Source organism: Delphinapterus leucas, chromosome 2 (genome assembly GCF_059928025.1).
Source record: "Delphinapterus leucas isolate spDelLeu-1000000601 "Yukka" chromosome 2, BTC_Dleu_Yukka2, whole genome shotgun sequence".
NCBI lineage: Eukaryota > Metazoa > Chordata > Mammalia > Artiodactyla > Monodontidae > Delphinapterus > Delphinapterus leucas.
The window spans coordinates 97,345,742-97,367,213 of record NC_143130.1 but is presented as its reverse complement, the minus strand read 5'-3'; the positions used below and the strand labels follow the sequence as shown (position 1 = coordinate 97,367,213).

At 46.6% G+C, this 21,472-nt stretch overlaps 1 protein-coding gene and 1 pseudogene across 4 annotated transcripts in view; both read right to left on the bottom strand.

Annotated features, from left to right (window-relative positions):
- Positions 1-14,035, bottom strand: part of PPP1R14D (protein phosphatase 1 regulatory inhibitor subunit 14D) — a 20,744-nt gene extending 6,709 nt beyond the window's left edge. Inside the window, exons 1-5 of one of the 3 annotated variants that reach the window (XM_022587437.3) lie at positions 13,945-14,035; positions 9,912-9,998; positions 7,581-7,815; positions 292-375; positions 56-88 (exon numbers count right to left, since the gene is read on the bottom strand). In XM_022587437.3, the coding sequence (XP_022443145.1) occupies positions 56-88; positions 292-375; positions 7,581-7,815; positions 9,912-9,998; positions 13,945-13,949 (444 nt within the window). In that variant the 5' untranslated portion in view covers positions 13,950-14,035. Of the gene's footprint in view, positions 1-55; positions 89-291; positions 376-7,580; positions 9,999-13,352; positions 13,840-13,944 lie in introns of those variants that run through there. The other 2 variants (XM_089907352.1, XM_022587438.3) reach the window with 2 other exon arrangements.
- On the bottom strand, positions 13,976-21,472 carry LOC111181732 (large ribosomal subunit protein uL11 pseudogene; annotated as a pseudogene). Its single transcript, XR_016392120.1, has 4 exons — positions 20,783-21,472; positions 16,654-16,883; positions 16,027-16,210; positions 13,976-14,756 (listed from the first exon to the last, which is right to left on the bottom strand). The product of XR_016392120.1 is annotated as a large ribosomal subunit protein uL11 pseudogene (transcript).

Genomic DNA, 21,472 nt, shown 5'->3' with positions numbered 1-21,472 from the left:
AGCTGCCATCCCGCTGGGCCTCCTCTTACCCCCAGACTAACAGAGCATCCCTTACCTCTGTGGGGCGGGGGCAGTTTTGGAGAATAGCCTGGTGGAAGAAAGCAGAGAGTGGGTCCCCGAGCCACAGCACTTTGTCACGAGTCCCCAATCAGTCTCCCAGGAATTCTCCCCTCTGAATTGGTTCTCCACACACAGATGGGGAGGCAGAACCTGGGTTCTTGGCTTCCCCTTGGTCCAAGCCCAGCTTCCATCCCCCAACCCCTGGGCCTGGGGCCTGGCCCCCCATTCTACCTCCAACTGAGTCTTCTGCTCCTCTGTGGATAGTTCCATGAGAGCCTCCAGGTCGATCTCAGGCTCAGAAGGAGTTGGTTGATCCTGTTTGGGAATCACACGGGGCTCAGAGGAGCCTGGCTAGCTGGTGCTGGGGTGACAGTTAACTGTCGGGTTCACCCATCTCCCACTCTATTTCCCATGTTCAGTTCCTCTCCTCACCTTACTCAAACCACCCCATTCATCCTTTTATTCAACAGTTACTGAATAACTACTATGGTCTACCTGAAACAGTCTAGGGTTCTTTAAAAAGAGTATCTGTTTAATTTCAATAGTTATAAACATTGTTAGTAGGGATGCAAAATGGTGCAGATGCTTTGGAGAATAATTTGGCAGTTCCTTAAAATGTTAAATACAGAGTTATCATCTGACCCAACAATTCCACTCCTAGGTCTATTCCCAAGAGAAGTGAAAACAGACATCCACGTATGTCCATATGAATGTTCACAGCAGCATTATTCATATTCAAATGTCCATCAACTGGTGAATGGATAAATAAAATATGATGTAGCCATACAATATTTTTCAGCAATAAGAAGGAACAAAGTAGTGATTCATGCCACAACATGGACTAACCTTGAAAACATGTAAGTGAAAGGAGCCAGTTACAAAAGGCTTCATATTATATGATTCAATTTGTATGAAATGTCCAGAATAGGTAAATCTATAGAGACACAAAGTGGATTAGTGGTTGCCTAATGCTGGGAGTGGTGGTGGTAGGGAATGGGGTGTGACCACTAGCGGGTACAGGGTTTCTGTTACAGATTATAAAATGTTCCAAAATAAGGGTCATCCCTGGTGATGCAGTGGTTAAGAATCCGCCTGCCAATGCAGGGGACACAGGTTCGAGCCCTGGTCCAGGAAGATCCCACATGCCACGGAGCAACTAAGCCCGTGAGCCACAACTACTGAGCCTGTGCTCTAGAGCCCACGATCCACAACTATTGAGCCCGTGCGTCACAACTATTGAAGCCTGCGTGCCTAGAGCCTGTGCTCTGCAACAAGAGAAGCCACCGCAGTGAGAAGCCCGTGCACCACAACAAAGAGTAGCCCCCGCTCACCACAACTAGCGAAAGTCCATGTGCAGCAACAAAGACCCAATGTAGCCAAAATAAGTTAATTAATTAATTTTTTTTTTAAAGTAAGTGCTGGGACTTCCTGGCAGTCCAGTGGTTAAGACACCATGCTTCCATTGCAGGGCACACAGGCTTGATCCATGGTTGGTAAACTAAGATCCCACATGCCACACGGTATGGCCAAATAAATAAATAATAATAAATAACAAATAATAAAATAAACTTGTTTTAAAAAAAATTCCCTCTCTGTTTAAAAAAAAACAAAAACAAGTAAGTGCTTTTTTTTTTCTTTTTTTTTTTGCGGTACGCGGGCCTCTCACTGTTGTGGCCTCTCCCGTTGCGAAGCACTCTCAACCACTGTGCCACCAGGGAAGCCCTGTAAGTGCTTTTTGAAGAACATTTTGGATGGTGGAAATGTTCCATATCTTGATGGGGTAGTGGTTATATATGGCAGAGTGCATTCAAATGTACACTTCAAAAACAGGCAAATCTTGTTGTCTGCCATTAGACTTCAGTAAAGTTGATTTAGAAAAGAAAGAAAGGGCTTCCCTGGTGGCTCAATGGTTAAGAATCTGCCTGCCAATGCAGAGGATACGGGTTCGTGCCCCAGTCTGGGAAGATCCCACGTGCCACGGAGCGGCTAGGCCCGTGAGCCATGGCCACTGAGCCTGCGCTCTAGAGCCCGCGAGCCACAACTACTGCGGCCCATGCACCTGGAGCCTGTGCTCTGCGAAGAAAGAAGCCACTGCAATGAAAGCCCACACACAGCAACAAAGACCCAACGCAGCCATAAATTAATTAATTAATTAAAAAATATTTTTTAAAAAAAAGAAAAGAAAGAAAGAGAAAAGATGCCTCACCCTCTCATTCCTTCCACTGCCAATGGGTAACCACTGTTAACAGTTTTGGTCCTTCTATACCATTTTAAAAATAAACAGTGCTAGGGTTCTAAGTTACTTCTTTCACCCTAAACTCTAGACTTTCCCCTTTGCTTCCTTGGTTTCTAGCGCATCTGATTTAGCATTCATTCATTAAATGCATATTTATTGAGAGCATGCTATGCACCAAGCATTGTGATGGGGCCATAACAGCAAAGACAGACAGACATGATCTTACCCTTGAAAAGCTTATAGTCTCCTGAGGGATACAGACAAGTCAAATGGCAGTTATAATACAGGGCAATAAGCACTCTGATGAGACACTGTGATAGCACATGGAAGGGGAACCTAACCAAGCCTGGGGTTTAGGAAGGCTTCCAGGAAGAGGTGACCTCTAATCTCAGACCTGAAGGCTGAATAGGAGTTAACAAGATGTTTACACTTCTGATGATGGAGTAACAGGGACTGGATTTATTCTCTCAACATAAGTAACTAGAAAACCGGACAAAAATATATGAAAAGTGTTTTCAGACTTAACAGGTAACTCAGCACTACCTGGGAAAGAAACGAAATGAAAGGGAGATCCCAAGCAGAGCACAGTGGTCATACTAAATTGATATGACAGATACCATAATTTGGATTTGAGGTGGCTGGAAGTTGCCAGAGTTCTGCAGAGGAGGGAGTTATGAAGAAAGAGACCTCCAGAAATCTACATAAGGGTTCTTCTGAGTCTTTGCTGAACACAAGATACACATTCACAGGGTAAAACTTCACAAAGCCAGGTACTCTGAGGCACTGTGGGCACAGAGATGAACACTTCCCAGACCTCACAGAGGACTGACACAAATCAATTTCCACTCAGTCAGAGTGGACAGTCATCACCGATCATACAGGAATTCAGGAGAGGCCTCAGGAGGGCCCTGCTTTACTTGGGGGGTAAATTATTTCCTAGATTAAAGGCCACTCTATACTCACCCCAACAGAACTTAAAAACAAGCTTCAGAAGGATCAAACTGAACCACAAGTAGCTAAACTGCATCGTAGAACAAAGTCCAACACTCTAAAGGAAGAAAAAAAATCCAACAACGTAAAATTCACAATGTCCAGCATCCAATCAAAAATCACGAGTCAGGGCTTCCCTGGTGGCGCAGTGGTTGAGAGTCCGCCTGCCGATGCAGGGGATGCGGGTTCGTGCCCCGGTCCCGGAAAATCCCACATGCCGCGGAGCGGGTGGGCCCGTGAACCATGTCCGCTGAGCCTGCGCGTCCGGAGCCTGTGCTCCGCAACGGGAGAGGCCACAACAGTGAGAGGCCCGCGTACCGCAAAAAAAAAAAAAAAAAAATCACTAGTCACAGGGCTTCCCTGGTGGCGCAGTGGTTAAGAATCCGCCTGCCAATGCAGGGGACACGGGTTCGATCCCTGGTCCAGGAAGATCCCACATGCCGTGGAGCAACGAAGCCCGTGCGTCACAACTACTGTGCCTGCGCTCTAGAGCCCGCAAGCCACAACTACTGAAGCCCGTGTGCCACAACTACTGAAGCCTGCACACCTAGAGCCTGTGCTCTGCAACAAGAGAAGCCACCACAATGAGAAGCCTGCACACCGCAACGAAGAGTAGGCCCCACTCGCTGCAACTAGAGAAAGCACGCGCAAAGCAACAGAAGACCCAGTGCAGCCAATAAATAAATAAATAAATTAATTAATTAAAAACAAATCTATAAAAAAATCACTAATCATGCCAAGAAGCAGGACATGTGACCTATAAGCAGGAGAAAAAATCAATTAATAGAAGCAGATCAGATATGACAGAGATGATGGAATTAGCAAATGAGGAAAACATGAACATAGTAATGAGAGAAATGGAAGACATGAGAAAGAACAAAGTGAAGCATCTAGAGATGAAAAATAAAATATTTTAAAGAAAAATTATACTTAATGGAATTAACAGCATATTTGACACTACAGAAAAAAAATACCATTTAAACTTGAGGAAATAGCAAAAGAAACTAGCCAAAATGAAGCATGGAGAGAAAAAAACTGGTAGAAAAGAAAAGAACAGCATAGGGCTTTGGTGATCTGTAGGACCATATCAAGTGGTCTAACATACATGTAACTGGAATCCCAGAAGGTGGATGCTGGGGCCAAATGATAAAAATACATACTAATGATTAGAATTCCACCTCTAAAAAAGGATTAGTCCTGCTCCCAAAACCATTTTATATCATTTATGACATTAACTATACGTATATTGAACATAGGGTATGTGTATCACTGAGAGTCAGATTGTCACTGCAGTCTGGTATTGAGAATATGGGCTCAAATCATAATCCAAAATATTCTTTCCCTCAAATATTTTTTGAATTCTCAGAAAATGAGCAGATATATCAAACAACTCTGACCGAGGTGAACAAGTATGGTCATATTGTGACTCTGTATTACATGTGGTGGTTTCCTGACAGATGCTGCCTGATTTGACCCCATTCTCTGCTCCACTCCATACTCTGTCCACTTACTCCTGATCTCTCTGCCATAGAAACCAGTAATCGAGTGAAGTTCAGAGATGAGCTAACAAATGTTTGTTTCACATTTCATTGACCATATATATATATATATATACACACACACACACACACATATATATATACTGTTTTTTTTTTTTCCTTTGGCCTCACTGCTTGCAGGATCTTTGTTCCCTGACCAGGGATCGACCCTGGGCCCATGGCAGTGAAAGCTCCGAGTCCTAACCACTGGACTGCCAGGGAATTCCTGATAATACATTTTTAAAGTTGTAAGTTTAATAGATTGTTTCTTAAAATGCCATCACATCAAAAGGGCTGCATCAAAACGCATGGTATCATGTAAACTACAGGAAACTCTGGGGTGGCCAACAGTGTCCCCTGCTGATGTGTAGACTAGATTTGGCCCCGAGGTGGTGACTGGGGACTGTGCCAAGAGGTCTCAATAGAGTGGTGGGAACAGAAGTCAGAATCCAGTGGTTTGAATGGCGATAGGAAAGGGAAAAGTAAGTAAAGCCTCTGAGTTGGTACAAATCCTTTAAGGAGCCTTGTAAAAGAGACAGGAAATAGGGGATGGTAACAAAAGGGGGGCATATTGTTAAACAAGAGTCTCCTTAAAATAGGAGAAACTCATGAGTGTTTAAGTCCCTGCTTAGAAGCCAAATCCACACTCCATTTCTGGACAACAGGAACTCCAGGCCCCCAAGTCAGTTTGTTTTGTTGAACCCAGACTTGGCTTTTCACAAGACCCTAAAGCAGGCTGCACACCCAGTGAGAAGAGGTGGGGTCCTCCAACAAAGGAAGGTTGGGTTCCACTAAACTAAACTAAACAAATAGTGACGCAACCCACTCCTGGAACCATTCCCAGTGGTGCTACCCAAGGTGGGCATGTGGTGGGGAGTCCCAGTGGGTGGAGAGGGGCTCTATGCAGGAATAACTGAGGCAGGGTAAGCCTGGAGACTGGGTTGCCTCAACCTCTGCCCAAGATGACCAGCCACCTGAGGCTTCCCCAGCCACTTGCCTGCTTCCTGCTGAAAAGGACAGAGATTAGAAGAGGAACTGCCACCTGGCACCTTTGGACAATTGTCATGACAACTGTAGACCAGGTTATTTTATTACAGTCATTGCCTGGGAGCAGTCCTCCCACATGTCCTGTTTTCCAATGTTATGAGTTCATTATTTTACAGCTTTTCCCCTGCCTTGATCTTTGCCCTGAGGTGTGTGAGATATGAGACTTTTTATGTAAGGGCACAACAGTCTGAAATTGAAACTGATCCAGAGAGGGAGGGTGCTGGCAGGAATGAAGGGCAGCGGAGATGTCCTGCAAGGCGAGAGTACACATAGGCAAAGAAAGTTTGCCTCTCCTGTTCCCAGTTCTAGGGCATCTCTCTCCCCTCTGCGAGTGGCCCAGGATGCTGCCAGGGACACCGTCAACACCTGGACCAAACCAACACATGACACAGTGAGACTCACAAGACAGCCTGGGCCACATGCATCACTCTTCCCCTCCCCCAACCACAGGACCACTGACACAGCCCTTACCTGGAAGAATCACAAGCCCTTGCTGCCCCCAAAAGAAAAGACAGGACCTGAGTAAGGAAGGAGAGAAACAAGGACCATGGCATGTGGACAAGGAGGACTCTGGTCTCCGGCTTGGTGCGTGGTTCTCGCCAGCCACACGCTACAATCAGCAGTGGAGCTTATGAAAAAGACCAGTGCCTGGGCCCCACCCTAGTAGACTGAAATTCAGTTGAAATGCAGCTGGGGCATCGGATTATTACTGATGTACTTCAGGTGTGGAGAACCACTAGCAGCTTGAATAAATGCTCAGGCACTACAGGCAGAGCCCCAGCTGCAGCTCCTGGTCCCTGGGCTCCCTAGTGGTGTGACCTTGGGCTAGTTACTCAACATTTCTAAGCCTCCATTTCCTCCACGGTAAACCATACCTACCTAATGGACTTGTGGGGAGGGCTGAATGAAATAACACAAGTCAGGTGCTGGGCACTGTGCCTAGTGCAGAGTTAAGTGCTCCAAATGTTATTCTTGTTGTTGGAGCAGCATTTGTTACTACACTAGGATCCCAATTAGTAGGTATCTAGGTAAAAAAAAAAAAAGGGCTACTCTCCCAGGGTGGGGTTGAGGGGAGTCAGTCAGAGCCAGGGCCAAGGCTAGGTCAGGCGCTGGTATTAGCGTTCACTATTGATCACTTTGACCTTCTAGTCCAGCACTATCTGTTCTGAGATGATGGAAATGTTCTGTATCTGTGCTGGCAACTTGGTAGCCACTAGCCATCTGGATGTATGGGGCACTTGAAATGTGGCTAGTGTGACTGAAGAACTGAACTTTTAATTTTCATCAGTTTAAAGTTAAATAGCTACACATGGCTGACAGCTACAGGAATGAACAATGTCGCTCTAGTCGTGTATGTGTGTTGAGGTTGAAAGTAAATAAAGACATAAAATAAAGAAAAATAACTCCTCTACTATCTCATCTGAGCCTCAAAAAGTCCTACGAAAGGGATACGACAGGCACTGATAGCCCCGTTTTATAGATTAGGAAACTAAGTCTCAGGGATGTTAAAAGACCTGCTCCAGATTATGTAGAGAGTGAGAGGCAGAGCCCAGACCAGAGGGAGGCAGATTTCAGGACTGCAAACCCATGATTCACCTGTGGGGAAAAACTTTGTCTCCATGGGAGCATCTCTCATCTGCCCTCCAGCTCCTCCTGAGGCCTCAGAGCAGGCTCTCTCCCAGTCCCCTGGCCCGCGGTGTCTTACCCACCTGGAAGAGATCCTGAACCTGGGCGTCCACCCACTGCTCCATCTCCAGCCAGCTCTGGAGCTGCCCCCGGTCATACTTCACTGTCAGCCGGCTGAGCTTCCGGGACCTGGACGCTTTGGAGGGGTCGGACTGGGACTTTGAGTCTGTGGATGACGTCCTCCTCCTCCCAGAAGCCCACTGGACCTTCTTTCTTGGATTCTCCTTGTTTGGGTTGGGAGATGTGCAGGAGGCAGGGCTTGAAGACAGCATGGAAGGATTGGTTTGGTCAAGGAGCTGGGAAAAACTGCCAGTCAGAGCAAGAGAGCCAGGGAATGAGGAGACAGAACAGAGGGCGAGGCCAGCAGGGAAGAAAGGAAGGCAGGCAGGAGGGAGGGCCAAGGCTCCTGGAGTGGTGGGGGTCAAAGATCAATAGGCCTTTGTCTAGTGCTAGGAATGCCAGTCTTTTGGCTCCTGGCTGCTGGTGAGTGGCACTCCTGAGCCGTGCCCCGGGCTCCCTTTCTGCAGCCGCTGGGACGGAGTGATATACCAAGCAAAGGTCAAGAGGATGCCATGCCTCCAGAGGAGGAAGAGGCCCTTGGGTCCTGAGGCGTGCGGGGCTCTGACCTGAGTCATACTTACCTGAGAGCCCTCAGCGTCCCACTTTCCTGGCCTAGATCCACCTGGGCCCCCAGAAGCTGCGGTCACATGGATCCTGCTGCAGTGGGGTCCCTGGCTGGCAAGGGCTCCTGCTCAGAGAGTGGTGCTGCTGATGGCAGAGTCGCCTCAGGGATAATTAGAGGGGTAGTTATCTCTGGCCCTAATGGGGTCAGTATCCTCTTGTGTCTGAGTATGAGCTGCCTTTAGGAATGTGAGAGAAGAGGCACTACCCTGGCCCTGTGTTTGCAAAGGCGAGCTTGTCTCCCAAGCCCATTCCCCAGGGGCAACTGCTTAGGAAGCCATGTTTATCATCACATGACCCTCCCCCGACTCACGTCCTTCCTGATGCAGAGGAACCCTGCAGACCTAACATTTACCCAGGTGTCAAGGACTATTACTTCTAGGCCTACCTGCATTCTAAAGGAAGGGTGTTTTTGGACTTCCCTGGTGGTGCAGTGGTTAAGAATCCGCCTGCCAAGGCAGGGGACACGGGTTTGAGCCCTGGTCTGGGAAGATCCCACATGCCGCAGAGCAACTAAGCCCGCGTGCCACAACTACTGAGCCCGTGTGTCACAACTACTGAAGCTCGCTTGCCTAGAGCCCATGCTCCACAACAAGAGAAGCCACTGCAATAAGTCCACACACTGCAACAAAGAGTAGCTGCTGCTCGCCGCAACTAGAGAAAGCCTGCACACAGCAACGAAGACACAATGCAGCCAAAAATAAATAAATTACAAAATAAATAAATAAAGGAAGGGTGTTTTTGTTTGTTTAGTCTTTTGTAACAAAAATTTCAAAACTTTTTAGAAAGGTTACACAATAGAATACTACTATAATTTTTTTTTTTTAATGAACAGCTCAGGACAAATGAAAAATGAGTGTCTCTCTTCCCCCAGTTCCACTCCCTAGAGGGAACCCAACCAGCAGCTTCTGCTTTTAGTTCTCCTGAGATCTCCATTATCCCTTTGTGTAATATCATAAATTTGTCCATTTTAGACAGTATCTCTTCTCTCCTCAGTATGAACGATGAGAGATTTAACTCCCTCACTCATGCTCTCTCATCCCCTTTCCTTTGCACATTCTAATTTTTGTTTATGTATTTTTTTTTCTTTTATGTATTTCTTTTTAGGTCTTGTAGTGGTTGCCTTTATGATGCTGAGTTTCTGTTTCCAAAGTATCAACTTCATACACTGACTCCTAAAAGACAGTGTTAGACACAGGCCAACGGATGAGTCTTTAATGATGAAATTTTAGGCCCTAAGTTAACAGGGTGAGGGAGATGTTTGAAGCCTGGAGGCCAGGATGGTAGCCTGGAAAAGCCCAGGCTTTAGAGGAAGGCTGACAGACTCCAGTTCCAACCCAGCTTTGCCCTGCATTGGTTTAATAACCCTCAAGTTTCACAACCTGAGTCTGTTTTCTCATCTGCAAAATGGGGTTTTGGAGAGGATTAAATGAGATGATGTATGTAAACATTCAGCCTGATATCCAAAACAGAGTCCCTTCTCAACAGACATCCCTTCCCTTCCTTTCTTTGCCTTCTCATCCCCCCTGCCTTCCTGGTGAGGCTCTGTCCGTCAAAGGCTGGCCCTGGAATTTCTCTGCAGTGGCTTCCTTCCTGGTCCTCTTTGGAAGAAGGTGGCAATAAGAAGGGGGTAGGGAGGCCTCTAAAATACAGCCTGTAGACTCAGCTCTTACCTTGATGACCTGTTACATTCTGTGATAGGCATTATTATGGCTGTTTCCTCCCTCTTCTGTTTCTGTCTTCTGAAGCGTTTGGGAGCCCTTTCAAGAAAAGGAACCAGATCAGAAGAGTCTATGGGTTCTGTTCATTCATTAACTCATTCATTTAACAAAGATTTTATGAGCTCTTCTTGTAGGTCAAGTATTATACTCAGTACTGGGGATTGGTGATCCAAAAAAGACACAGTCTCTGTTTTCATGGAACTTACAGTCTAGTGTAAAAATAAACAAACATTAACCAACTAATCAAATAAATGTAAAACTACAACTGTATTTAATGATCTGAAGAAAAGGTAAGAGGAGATATAGTAGGAGTTAACTAGGTACAGGAGCCAGCAAGAGTGGAATTGGCAGAAGGCACAGCATATGCAAAGGCCCTGTGACAGGAGGAAGAGGGTGAATACAAGGGACTAGAGAAGGTCAATGGAGATGGAACAAAGAGATGAGGGAAGCAAAAGCGAGCCATGAGGCAGACAGGGTGGAGGTATCTACATAGGGCCCTGTCAACCATGTTAAGGAGTTTTGTCTCTATCCTAAGAGCGTTGGGAATAACTGCAAAATCTTAAGCAAGGGTGGTTGGGTAGACCGACGAGTTCAGATTTAAATTTCCAAAATATCGCCTTAGCTCTTGAATACAGAGAGGATCAGAGGGCACAGAAGTCCTGGAGGTCAGTTGGGAGGCCATTTGCTGTAGGGCTTGACGGGGGGAGGTAGCGCTGGTGATAGTGAGAAGTGGACACACTGGAGAGCTATTTAGGCGGTAATATTTAACAGAACTTGGCAATGGATTGGAATATGCAAACTTCATGAATGCCTACACAGGAACACAGACAGGTTCATGCATGGGGGCTCTCTGAGCATATTTCCTCATCTGTAAACTGGTGAGATTCTGCATGAGCACACACAACATGGCCCCAGTGAAGCTTGATGGTACACAAATGAGTTATGCCCATTATTTATAGTGTAACCCTCCTTATTTACATTCTTCCATCTCAGCATTGACCTGCGGAGTGTCACTATTCATCAGTAAGTTTGCCCAAGATAAGGCAACTCAAGTTTCAAGATAAGATGTGAAGAAAAACCACCAGGGCCACAGGGTCATATCAGGGTGGGGAAATAAAGAGGGTGCAGGCCTGGGCAGAGGCAAGGGTGTCTGCCCTGCTCTCCTGGCCTGGCCTGGGTCCAGTGGTGGGATAAAATAAGCAGCAGGCAGACCCCATCAGAACTAGACAGGATTTTTGTTTTTTAATTTTTCAGCCACATCACGCAGCATGTGAGATCTTAGTTCCCCCACCAGGTATCAAACCCGTGCCCCCTGCAGCAGAAGTCTTAACGACTGGACCACCAGGTAAGTCCTTAAAAATTTTTATAATAAAAGAAAAGCATGTTCATTTTAGAAACATTTCTAAATTTTCTAAAACATTTAAAAATTCCCATAATCCTGCCACACAAAACCACTGCTAGCATTCTGGCAAGTTTCTATTCTCTCTCTTTTTTTTTAATGATTTTTAAAACAATTTTATTTATTTTTGGCTGCTTTGGGTCTTTGTTGCTACATGTGGGCTTTCTCTAGTTGCAGTGAGCAGGGGTGCACAGGCTTCTCATTGCGGTGCACAGGCTTCTCATTGTGGTGGCTTCTCTTGTTGCGGAGCACAGGCTCTAAGAGCACGGGCTTCAGTAGTTACAGCATGCGGGCTTCAGTAGTTGTGGCTCGCGAGCTCTAGAGTGCAGGCTCAGTAGTTGTGGCTCACTGGCTTAGTTGCTCCACGGCATGTGGGATCTTCCCAGACCAGGGCTCGAGCCCATGTCCCCTGCATTGGCAGGTGGATTCTTAACCACTGCACCACCAGGCTATGTATATATATTTAACATAGTTGAGAAAATGATATATAATACATAATTATTTAGAAAACTTTAAAAACTACTATCATTATTATTCAAGAAATAAGTTGAACAGAAACAGACTCACAGATGTAACAGACTTGTGGTTGCCAAGGGGAAGCGGGGGTGGGAGAGGGATGGACTGGGAGTTTGGGGTTAGTAGATGCAAACTATTACATACAGAATGGATAAACAACAAGATCCCACTGTATAGCACAGGGAACTATATTCAATATCCTGGGATAAACCATAATGGAAAAGAATATAAAAAAGAATGTATATATGTGTATAACTGAGTCACTTTGCTGTACAGCAGAAATTAACACAACATTGTAAATCAACTATCAACTATACTTTAGGGACTTCCCTAGTGGTCCAGTGGTTAAGAATCCACCTTCCAATGCAGGGGACATTGCGGGTTCAATACCTGGTCGGGGAACTAAGATCCCACATGCTGCGGGTCAACTAAGCCTGTGCACTCTAGAACCCACTCGCCACAACTAGAGAGTCCATGTGCCACAACTAGAGAAGCCTGTGCACCACAACGAAGAACCGATGCACTGCAATGAAGACCCTACTGCAGCCAAATAAATATATATATTTTTAAATTTATTTATTTATTTTTGGCTGAGTTGGGTCTTTGTTGCTGCACGCAGGCTTTCTCTAGTTGCGGTGTGCAGGGGCTACTCTGTTGTGGTGCGCGGGCTTCTCATTGAGGTGGCTTCTCTTGCTGCAGAGCATGGGCTCTAGGCACGCGGGTTTTGGGAGTTGCGGCATGCAGGCTCAGTAGTTGTGGTGCACAGGCTTAGTTGCTCTGCAGCATGTGGTATCTTCCCCGACCAGGGATCTAACCCGTGTTCCCTGCATTGGCAGGCGGATTCTCAACCACTGTGCGACCAGGGAAGCCCCAAATAAATATTAAAAAAAAAAAAAAAAACCTATCGGGACTTCCCTGGTGGCACATTGGTTAAGGCTCCACGCTCCCAGTGCAGGAGGCCCAGGTTCAATCCCTGGTCAGGGAAAGAGCTCCCACGTGCATGCCGCAACTAAGAGTTTGCGTGCCATAACTAAGAAGCTGGTGAGCCGCAACTAAGGAGCTCCCTTGCCACAACTAAGACCCGGCCCAACCAACCAAATAAATAAAATGTTAAAAAAAAAAAAACTATCAATACTTCAATAAAAAAAGTTTTTAAAAAGACATGTTCATTGTAGAAAATTCTAAAATATAGATATAAGAAGTATAAATGATATGTTTGGTGTATTTTCCACTTTTTATATAGATTTACTTATTTTGGATTTTCACGAAATTGGATCATTTTGTAACATATGTGTGCTATTTTGTAACTTATATTTTGAATACTTTTTGTGTCATTAAGTAATTTTATACACATCTTTTTTCAACACTGCAGAGTTTCTCAAAATTTAGACCATGACTCAGAGTAAGAAATTCATTTAACCTCATGACACACACGCATACAAACACGAAATGAAAATGTCTTATGAAGCAAAACTTACCTTTATTTTTTCAAGTGCTGACGGCAAGTCACTTTGCTTTCAAGACTCACTAATAGCTTCCAACCTGTTCTGTTAGAGGCAATTCCATGATCTAGTTACTCAATCCCCTGCTACTAGATATACAGATTGCTACCAATTTTTTTGCCATTATAAATATTGCTGCTCTGAACATCCTTGTAACTATTCCTTTTTTTAGCAACGCATGCTTCCCACCCCCACTCCCCCCTCCCACACTTTAGCGGATTTTCTAGAGGCAGAACTACAAGGACAAAGGAAATGTGAACTTGTAGGGGAATTTGATGTTATGGCCATATTAGCTCCCTGAAAGGTTGTACCAAATAAACTGTTTATAGTTTGATATCCTAATTTTTTAAGTTAATGAATATCTTAGTTTTATATTGCTACATAACAAATTATCCCCAAATTGATCAGCTTAAAACAGCAGGCATTTATTATATCACTGTTTTAGTTGGTGGCTTAGCTGGCTCTTCTGGCTCAGGGATTCTCAGAAGGGTGCAAGCCAGGTGTGGGCCAGGGCTGTTGGCCAGACATCTGTTCCCTGCCATGTGGAGCTCTATAGAGATATACTCACCACATGGCAGCTGGTTTCCACAAGAGCCAGGGCACTGAGGGGCGGGGCGGGGTGGGTAGGCAAGATGGAAGTCACAGTCTTTTTTTTTTTTGGTTGTCAAATAACCCTTTATTATTTTTCTTTGCGGTGCTTAACTAGCTGGGCATTCCACCGCACCACTGTGATGTCATCTATGATGTCGTGAGGGTGGCGGCCATCAACATTGCAGCCCACAGACTGGGTGGCCCCCAGGATCTCTTTAATGGTTCCAGAGAGTTCTCTAGCTAAAGATTGATGCCGCATCTGTCGGGCAATGTTGACAATCTCATCAAAAGTCACGTTTCCACTGTACTTAATGTTTTTCTGCTTCTTCCTTTCTCTTGGTGATTCCTTGAGGGCTCTGATCATCAGGGCAGAGGCAGAAGGTATCACCTCAATCTGGGCCTGTCGGTTCTGAATGGTCAGCTTCACTGTAATCCTCAGACCCTTCCAATCACCAGTTGCCTTGGCGATGTCATCACCAACTTTTTTTGGAGTCAGATCCAGGGGGCCGATCTTGGGGGCCAGGGCAGACGTGGCACCGACTGCCCGACCGGTGCACCTCAGGTACACGACTTTGATCTCGTTGGGGTCGAACTTAGGCGGCATAGTGGAGGCAGCTGGTGTCGGATGAACCCGGATTCGGGATGACTGAAGAAAGTTGCACCTTGGCCTCCTCTGATCCGAAAGCCAAAAGCAAGTCACAGTCTTTTTGTAACCTAATCTAGGACGTGACATCCCATGACTTTTGCTGTATTCTATTCATCAGAAGCCAATCACTAGGTCCAGCCATGCTGAAGGGGAGGAGATTACACACAAAACAGCATGAATACCAGCAGGTGTGGACCATTAGTGACCATTTAGAGGCTATCAAACACGCTGAAATATTGTGAGCATTTTTTAAAAAAATTTCCCAAGCAGCTATTTCACTTTCTAAAAATATATTTATTTATTTGCTGCTCTGGGTCTTCATTGCAGCACTCGGGCTTCTCTAGTTGTGGTGCATGGGCTTAGTTGCAGTATGCGGGATTTTAGTTCCACGACCAGGGATCGAACCTGGGCCCCCTGCCTTGGGAGCAAGTAGTCTTAATTGCTGGACCACCAGGGAAGTCCCATGAGCATTTTGGACATTAGCAAAATTCTTCAAGAATTCCCTTTTGAGGGAATTCCCTGGCAGTTCAGTGGTTAGGACTCTGTTGCTTTCACTACCAAGAGCCTGGGTTTGATCCCTGGTCGGGGAACTAAGATCCCACAGGCCTCAAGGAGTGGCCAAAAACAAACAAAAAAATTCCCCTTTTAGGGCTGCAGCAGTATCTGAGGGGCCTTGTCTCCTTTACATAAAGATTGAACAGGTGACAGCAGCCTTGCCTGGAAAAGTATTTCAAGGGTCATTACTTTCCCCAAAATTCCTTATCAAAAATCCTTGGGATTCCCTGGTGGCACAGTGGTTGGGAATCTGCCTGCCAATGCAGGGGACACGAGTTCGAGCCCTAGTCCGGGAAGGTCCCACGTGCCACGGAGCAACAAAGCCCGTGCGCCACAACTACCGAGCCTGTGCTCTAGAGCCCACAAGGCACAACTACTGAAGCCCACGCGCCTAGAGCCTGTGCTCTGCAACAAGAGAAGCCACTGCAATGAGAAGCCCGCGCACCGGAACGAAGAGTGGCCCCTGCTCCCCACAACTAGAGAAAGCCCGCGCACAGCGCACAGCAATGAAGGCCCAATGCAGCCAAAAATAAATTAAAAAAAAAAAAAAAAATCCTTGACTCTGCATTATCAAGGGAATTAGAAGGCTTTTATTTAGATCATTAAAACTAAAATTTATAAAATGTATTTATTTATAATCATTAGATAATTAAAACTAAAATTTGTTCTGTAAATATATTATCCTTCTGTTTCAGTTATTATTGCCGCAAAACAGTTACCCAAAAACTGGGTTGGCCTCTTGGTGGGTGTTGAGCCAACAGATATGATCCAGCCAGAGACTGGGAAAAGGAAGGATTCACTATTACTTGCAGCAAGTAAGGAGAACACCAGGGGATCTTTCCCAAAGCAGCCTCTCACCGGAACAGCAAAACTGGAAGTTCTGAGTTAAGGGTACATGCATATTCATGAAGAGGCTTGAGCAGAGGAGAATTCAGCATAGAATTATGGCAAAGGTTGACAGAGTCCAAGTCTTGATGGATTGAAGTCAGGAGGGTCAACATCATCATTCCGTCCTCCACCTGGGTGGGGGCCTTAGTTCCTGCTGAACTCAAAGACGTATAATTATGTATTGAATATATCCCTTGAGGAGGAACTAGGACTCTGCTTTATCACTGCGCTATTGTTTGACTGCCTTCTCTGTTCTGACATTCCTTTGTTCCCTCAAGATCCTTGTTACTGAGACCTGTTTGAGGGCAAGCATTGCGGCCAGGCTTAGATCACAAAATGGCTTCTCTCTTTTTTCTAAAAATTTATCCTCGTAGCGCGGCTTGTGGGATCTTAGTTCCCCGACCAGGGATCAAACTGAGGTCCCCGGCAGTGAAAGCCCGGAATCCTAACCACTGCACTGCCAGGGACTTCCCCCAAAATGGCTTCTCTTATGTCAAGAATGCCATTCCTCATTCTCTTTCTCCAGGGACCCGCTAACCTAACTGCTTATGAAATCACACCAAAATTTAAAGGCTTAAAACAAACACATTTGCTCACAATTCTGCAATGTGAGCAGGGCTTCACTGGGGTAGCTAATCTCTGTTGGGACGAGTCGACTGGGGCTAATGATGCAGGATAGCTTCACGAAGCTAGTCAGCTGAGGTGACTGTGAGATAGCCAGATCCCTCTCTCTCCCTTCACAGTCTCTCATCCTCCAGGGTCTTGCTCTCTTCCGGTGGCCTCTCTCTTCCTCAGGGTAGTCAAACTTCTTTATATCACAACTGGTTCTAAGAGGGGAAAATGTAAGCCACAAGGCTGAGGCCTGAAAGTCATGTGGCACCACTTCTGCTCCGTCCTACTGGTCAAAGCAAATTATGGATTCAAAGGGAGGGGAAAGATAGATGTCACCTCTTGGTGGGAGGAGCAGCATGCACTTACAGGGAAAGTGAGGTCCTGTCTACCATCTTTGATAGCCATCTTTGTAGACAATCCATTATACCTACTTACAGAAACCACCAGACCACCATCCAAGACAAGGCACTCGGGGTTTCTTTTCTAGTAGTGGTGTTAAGGACTGAATGTTCTCACCAAAACACCCACTCCTAAGGTCAGTGGTTGGTACTGGTGGTATGGCAAATATGAAGGAAACCTGTAGCATAAACCCTGGCTTTCTCTTTCCCAAGTTCATAGACAGGGAGTGAGCCACATGGTCTAACAAAAGAGATAACTTACCCAGACAGCTCTCCTTGGGCCTGCAATGTACAATTAGAAAACGATATCATCTGGAAATGCTTTGCAGGAAGTCAGGTCAGAATCACAGAAAGGACCTAAGATTGGCATTCAAGAGACCTGAAGTCTGGAGGTGGCCTCTGCCACATACTATCTCTGTGTCTCTGAACAAATCTCTGGACCTCAGTTTCCTATATGTAAGGTGAAGGGCTTTAACTAAGGTCCCCAGTACCTCTGACGCTCTCTACCTCTCCACAAACCAGACTTTTTGAATCCATCCAGAGGACAGCTGGTTCTGCACACACTGCTAAAGAGGGTCTTGGGGGTCACTGGATCTGAACAGGTGAAGGACAGATGAAGGCAGGGCTAGAGTGTTACCGAGTCCAAGCTCACTCTGCTCGCCAAACAACAGGCCAATAAATCAGGAGACAAGCTGTTGAGGCAAGGAATACGACTTTATTTGGAAAACAGGCAGACTAGGGTCCCCAAAAAACCATCGTATCTGGGTCTGGATGCCTGTTTCTTTTATAGAACAGAGAGGGGGAGGAGGTGAGGAAGTAAAGTAAAAAGGCCATTTATCTTGCAAAACATCTCCTCCTGTGGCCTGCATCAGGGAGGGGATGTGTTAATTTCTTTTTTGCAGCCATTCACAGGTGGGCAGGGTCAGATTGTCTCCCTGTGAGCTGAACAAAGGCACTTTAGTTTAACATTCAGGCACAGGGGCAGGGTTCCCTAAGGCAGGCCATTATGTATGATTATAATAACAAAAACAATGAAAAGCAAAGGTTAAATTCAAAGAAACAAATCCAACATGGAGTCAAAATTGGCTCTTCCCTGGGGCTTCCCTGGTGGCACAGTGGTTAAGAATCTGCCTGCCACTGCAGGAAACCCGGGTTCGAGCCCTGGTCTGGGACGATCCCACATGCCACGGAGCAACTAAGCCCGTCTGCCACGACTACTGAGCCCACATGCCACAGCTACTGAAGTCCGTGAGCCTACAGCCCGTGCTCTGCAACAAGAGAAGCCACCACGATAAGCATGCACTCTCCACAACTAGAGAAGGCCCGCGCGCACCAATGAAGACCCAACACAGCCAAAAATAAATAATTTTTTTAAAAAAAGAAAAGGCAGGGCCCACAGATGACTCCAAAGTGACTGGGACAGTGAGACCAGGAGAGAATATGGAGACAGAAGCATTTTGGAGCTAAATATGACCAATGTGGAGGTTGTGATGATGTAGTTTTCTCTTCACCATGGAAGCATTCTATGCTCACTAAAGGAAATTTCGGAAATTATTTTATTTTATTTATTTATTTTTTTTGTGGTACGCGGGCCTCTCACTGTTGTGGCCTCTCCCGTTGCGGAGCACAGGCTCCGGACGCGCAGGCTCAGCAGCCATGGCTCACGGGCCCAGCTGCTCCACGGCATGTGGGATCTTCCCGGGGCACGAACCCATGTCCCCTGCATCGGCAGGCGGACTCTCAACCACTGCGCCACCAGGGAAGCGTCGGAAATAATTTTTAAGCTAGGAAGAAGAAAATGTCACTTCGAATTCCCATCATTCAAATGCCATCACTTTCACTACTTTGGTGGACTATCTTAGTCCTTTTTCCCCTCGTGTGTAGGTTTTGTCTTCTGGATGTAAGAAGCAGCATAAGGTAGTGAGAAAAGTGTAGTTTTTGATGTCAGAGAGACTTGAGATAAAATTCTGACTCTGTCACTTTTTTCAGGTGTCAAATGTTATCTGTATTAACTCATTTAACCCTCATACTAACCCTGTGAAGCCCCACTTCATATACAAGGAGGCTAAGGCACAGAGGGGCTAAATAAGTTGCCAAAGTCTACAACTGATAGTGACAGATGAAAGAGTTAAACCCAGTAGTCTTGAGTCTGAAGCCCACAAGCTGAACCCCTACACAGTCTTGCCTCCCACTCTTCACTGCGTGACCTTGATGGAGTTTAGTGAGCCTCTCTGCAAAGCAGAAACTATTCTCAGAGCTGTTGTGGGAATCAGAGATCACAGATGTCGAGTGTCTGGCACACAGCAAGCATCTCAAATGGGGGCTGATCATCACTTGAAAGTTTGTGTTTCAGGCAAGTTGAATCTGAGGTGAGGGTGGAATTTCCAGCTGAAGTCAGAATTGTAAGTGCAGTAAAGCAGTGTTTAGGTGCTGAAGCAACAGACGTGGCCTTCCTGGACTCCAATCTCTGCTCTGCCACCTAACTGCCACGTGACCTGACAAGTTCATTCACCTGTCTGAGCCTGTTTGCTCATCTGTAAAAGGGGAATAAAATTAGTACCTACTTTCTTGGTTTGTTTTGAGTATATGGGGCAATGCGTGGGAAATACATAGGGTTTGGGCATTGTCAGGGCTTGACGGATGTAGGTTTTTGTAATGGTGTATATGATGGAATGGAAGTAATGTGTAATGGTGTAATGGAAGTAATGATTAATCTGTAGTAATATTACCATAAGGTAACAGTCTCCTGTGTTAGGATTCTTGTATGCATAAGGTATTGAAGGAGGTAGGAATGAAATCTCAACAAAATCCTTTCTTTCCAGTAACTGCACGATCGTATGCTTCATTCCTGGTGTACCATCATTGCTCTATGTTCCCCACTGTGCCTGGGGCAGTGGAAAAACCCAGAAAATCCAGAGAAGGGGAGACAGACCTCAGATTCCCACCCCCAACACTCATAATGTGGGCAGCTAGGGAATGTTGCAGTTTAGCCAGGAAAATGATTGAAGGGTTGGCTACAGGACCTAGTAGGTAAAGCTGCTCTAGATAAGAAAGTAGGAAGACCGTTCCCATTGGGCTGGGGTTTGTTAAGTCATCATAAGAAGGTGTGGAATCTCTTTGGGGGGAAAGCATTAATAGGACCAATCTTGCTCTGTAAAGAATGGACTTTAGGGGCTTCCCTTCCCTGGTGGTGCAGTAGTTAAGAATCCGCCTGCCAATGCAGGGGACACGGGTTCGAGCCCTGGTCCGGGAAGATCCCACATGCCACGGAGCAACTAAGCCCGCGAGCCACAACTACTGAGCCTGCGAGCCACAACTACTGAGCCTGCGAGCCACAACTACTGAAGCCCGAGCACCTAGAGCCCATGCTCCGCAACAGGAGAGGCCACAATGAGAAGCCCGCGCACCGCAAGGAAGAGTAGCCCCTGCTTGCCGCAACTAGAGAAAGCCCGCGTGCAGCAACGAAGACCCAGCACAGCCAAAAATAAAAAAAATAAAGAATAGACTTTAGGAGGAGCTTCTCTCAGGAAATGCAATGAGCCTGGCTTCAAGGAGTCCATGGCTCTGTGAAGGTCATTAACTCAGCTACTTTGGAAAGCTGGAATTTCTAGCTTCCAAGGATGTTATTCCACTGGAAGAAAGCAGCCAGCTCCTGACCAGGAGCACCCCACCTGGTGAGAGAGGAGAGGGACTCTGCAGAGAAGGGATCAACTCACCAAGGAGGCTAACAGGGACTCAGCTCCGACAGTGACCCGAATGTAAACATTAGTACACGATGAGGAAGGGCCTCAAACCAAAAGGAACCACTGCAGATCAAGCAGGGAAGCCTGGACACTGGAAATCTCCTGTTTCTCACTCTGACAGAAAGGAGGGCTTCCGGAGCTGGCGAAGGTGGTGACGATGGAGCAGGCATCCTGGATTCCAGTTACCAAAGGTGCAGCCACGCAGTTTCTGGGATCTCTTCCTGCCACAGATGGAAATTATTTCCCGAGGGCTGACGACGACAGCGAGATCTTTTGCATAGGGCTTTCCCCCATTTCTTCTCCGCCAGCCCCTTCCCAAGCGCCTCAGGCCTGGGTCTGGGAATGCCGGCCCGGACCGGAAAGGGAGGCCGGAGGTAGCCGTCCCAGAGCGCCCGACCCACCCTCGGGTGCCTGACTTCGCTGAAGCGTCCTCCTGACCTGTCCGGGCCTCCGGGAATACGGGTGTACTTCTAGGGTGCGGGGAACCACAGGAGGCTGGACTCGGTGGATCCAGCGGCCCGGGGCAGGGCGCCCCGGCCTCTGAGCCCCTTTGGGCACCAGGCTGAGGGAGAAGAAGGGTCGGGGATCCCGGGGATGCGGATAGGCGGTCCGGAAGCTGGGGCTGGACAGGCGCACCGGGCGTGGGCGGAGCCGGCGGCGCTG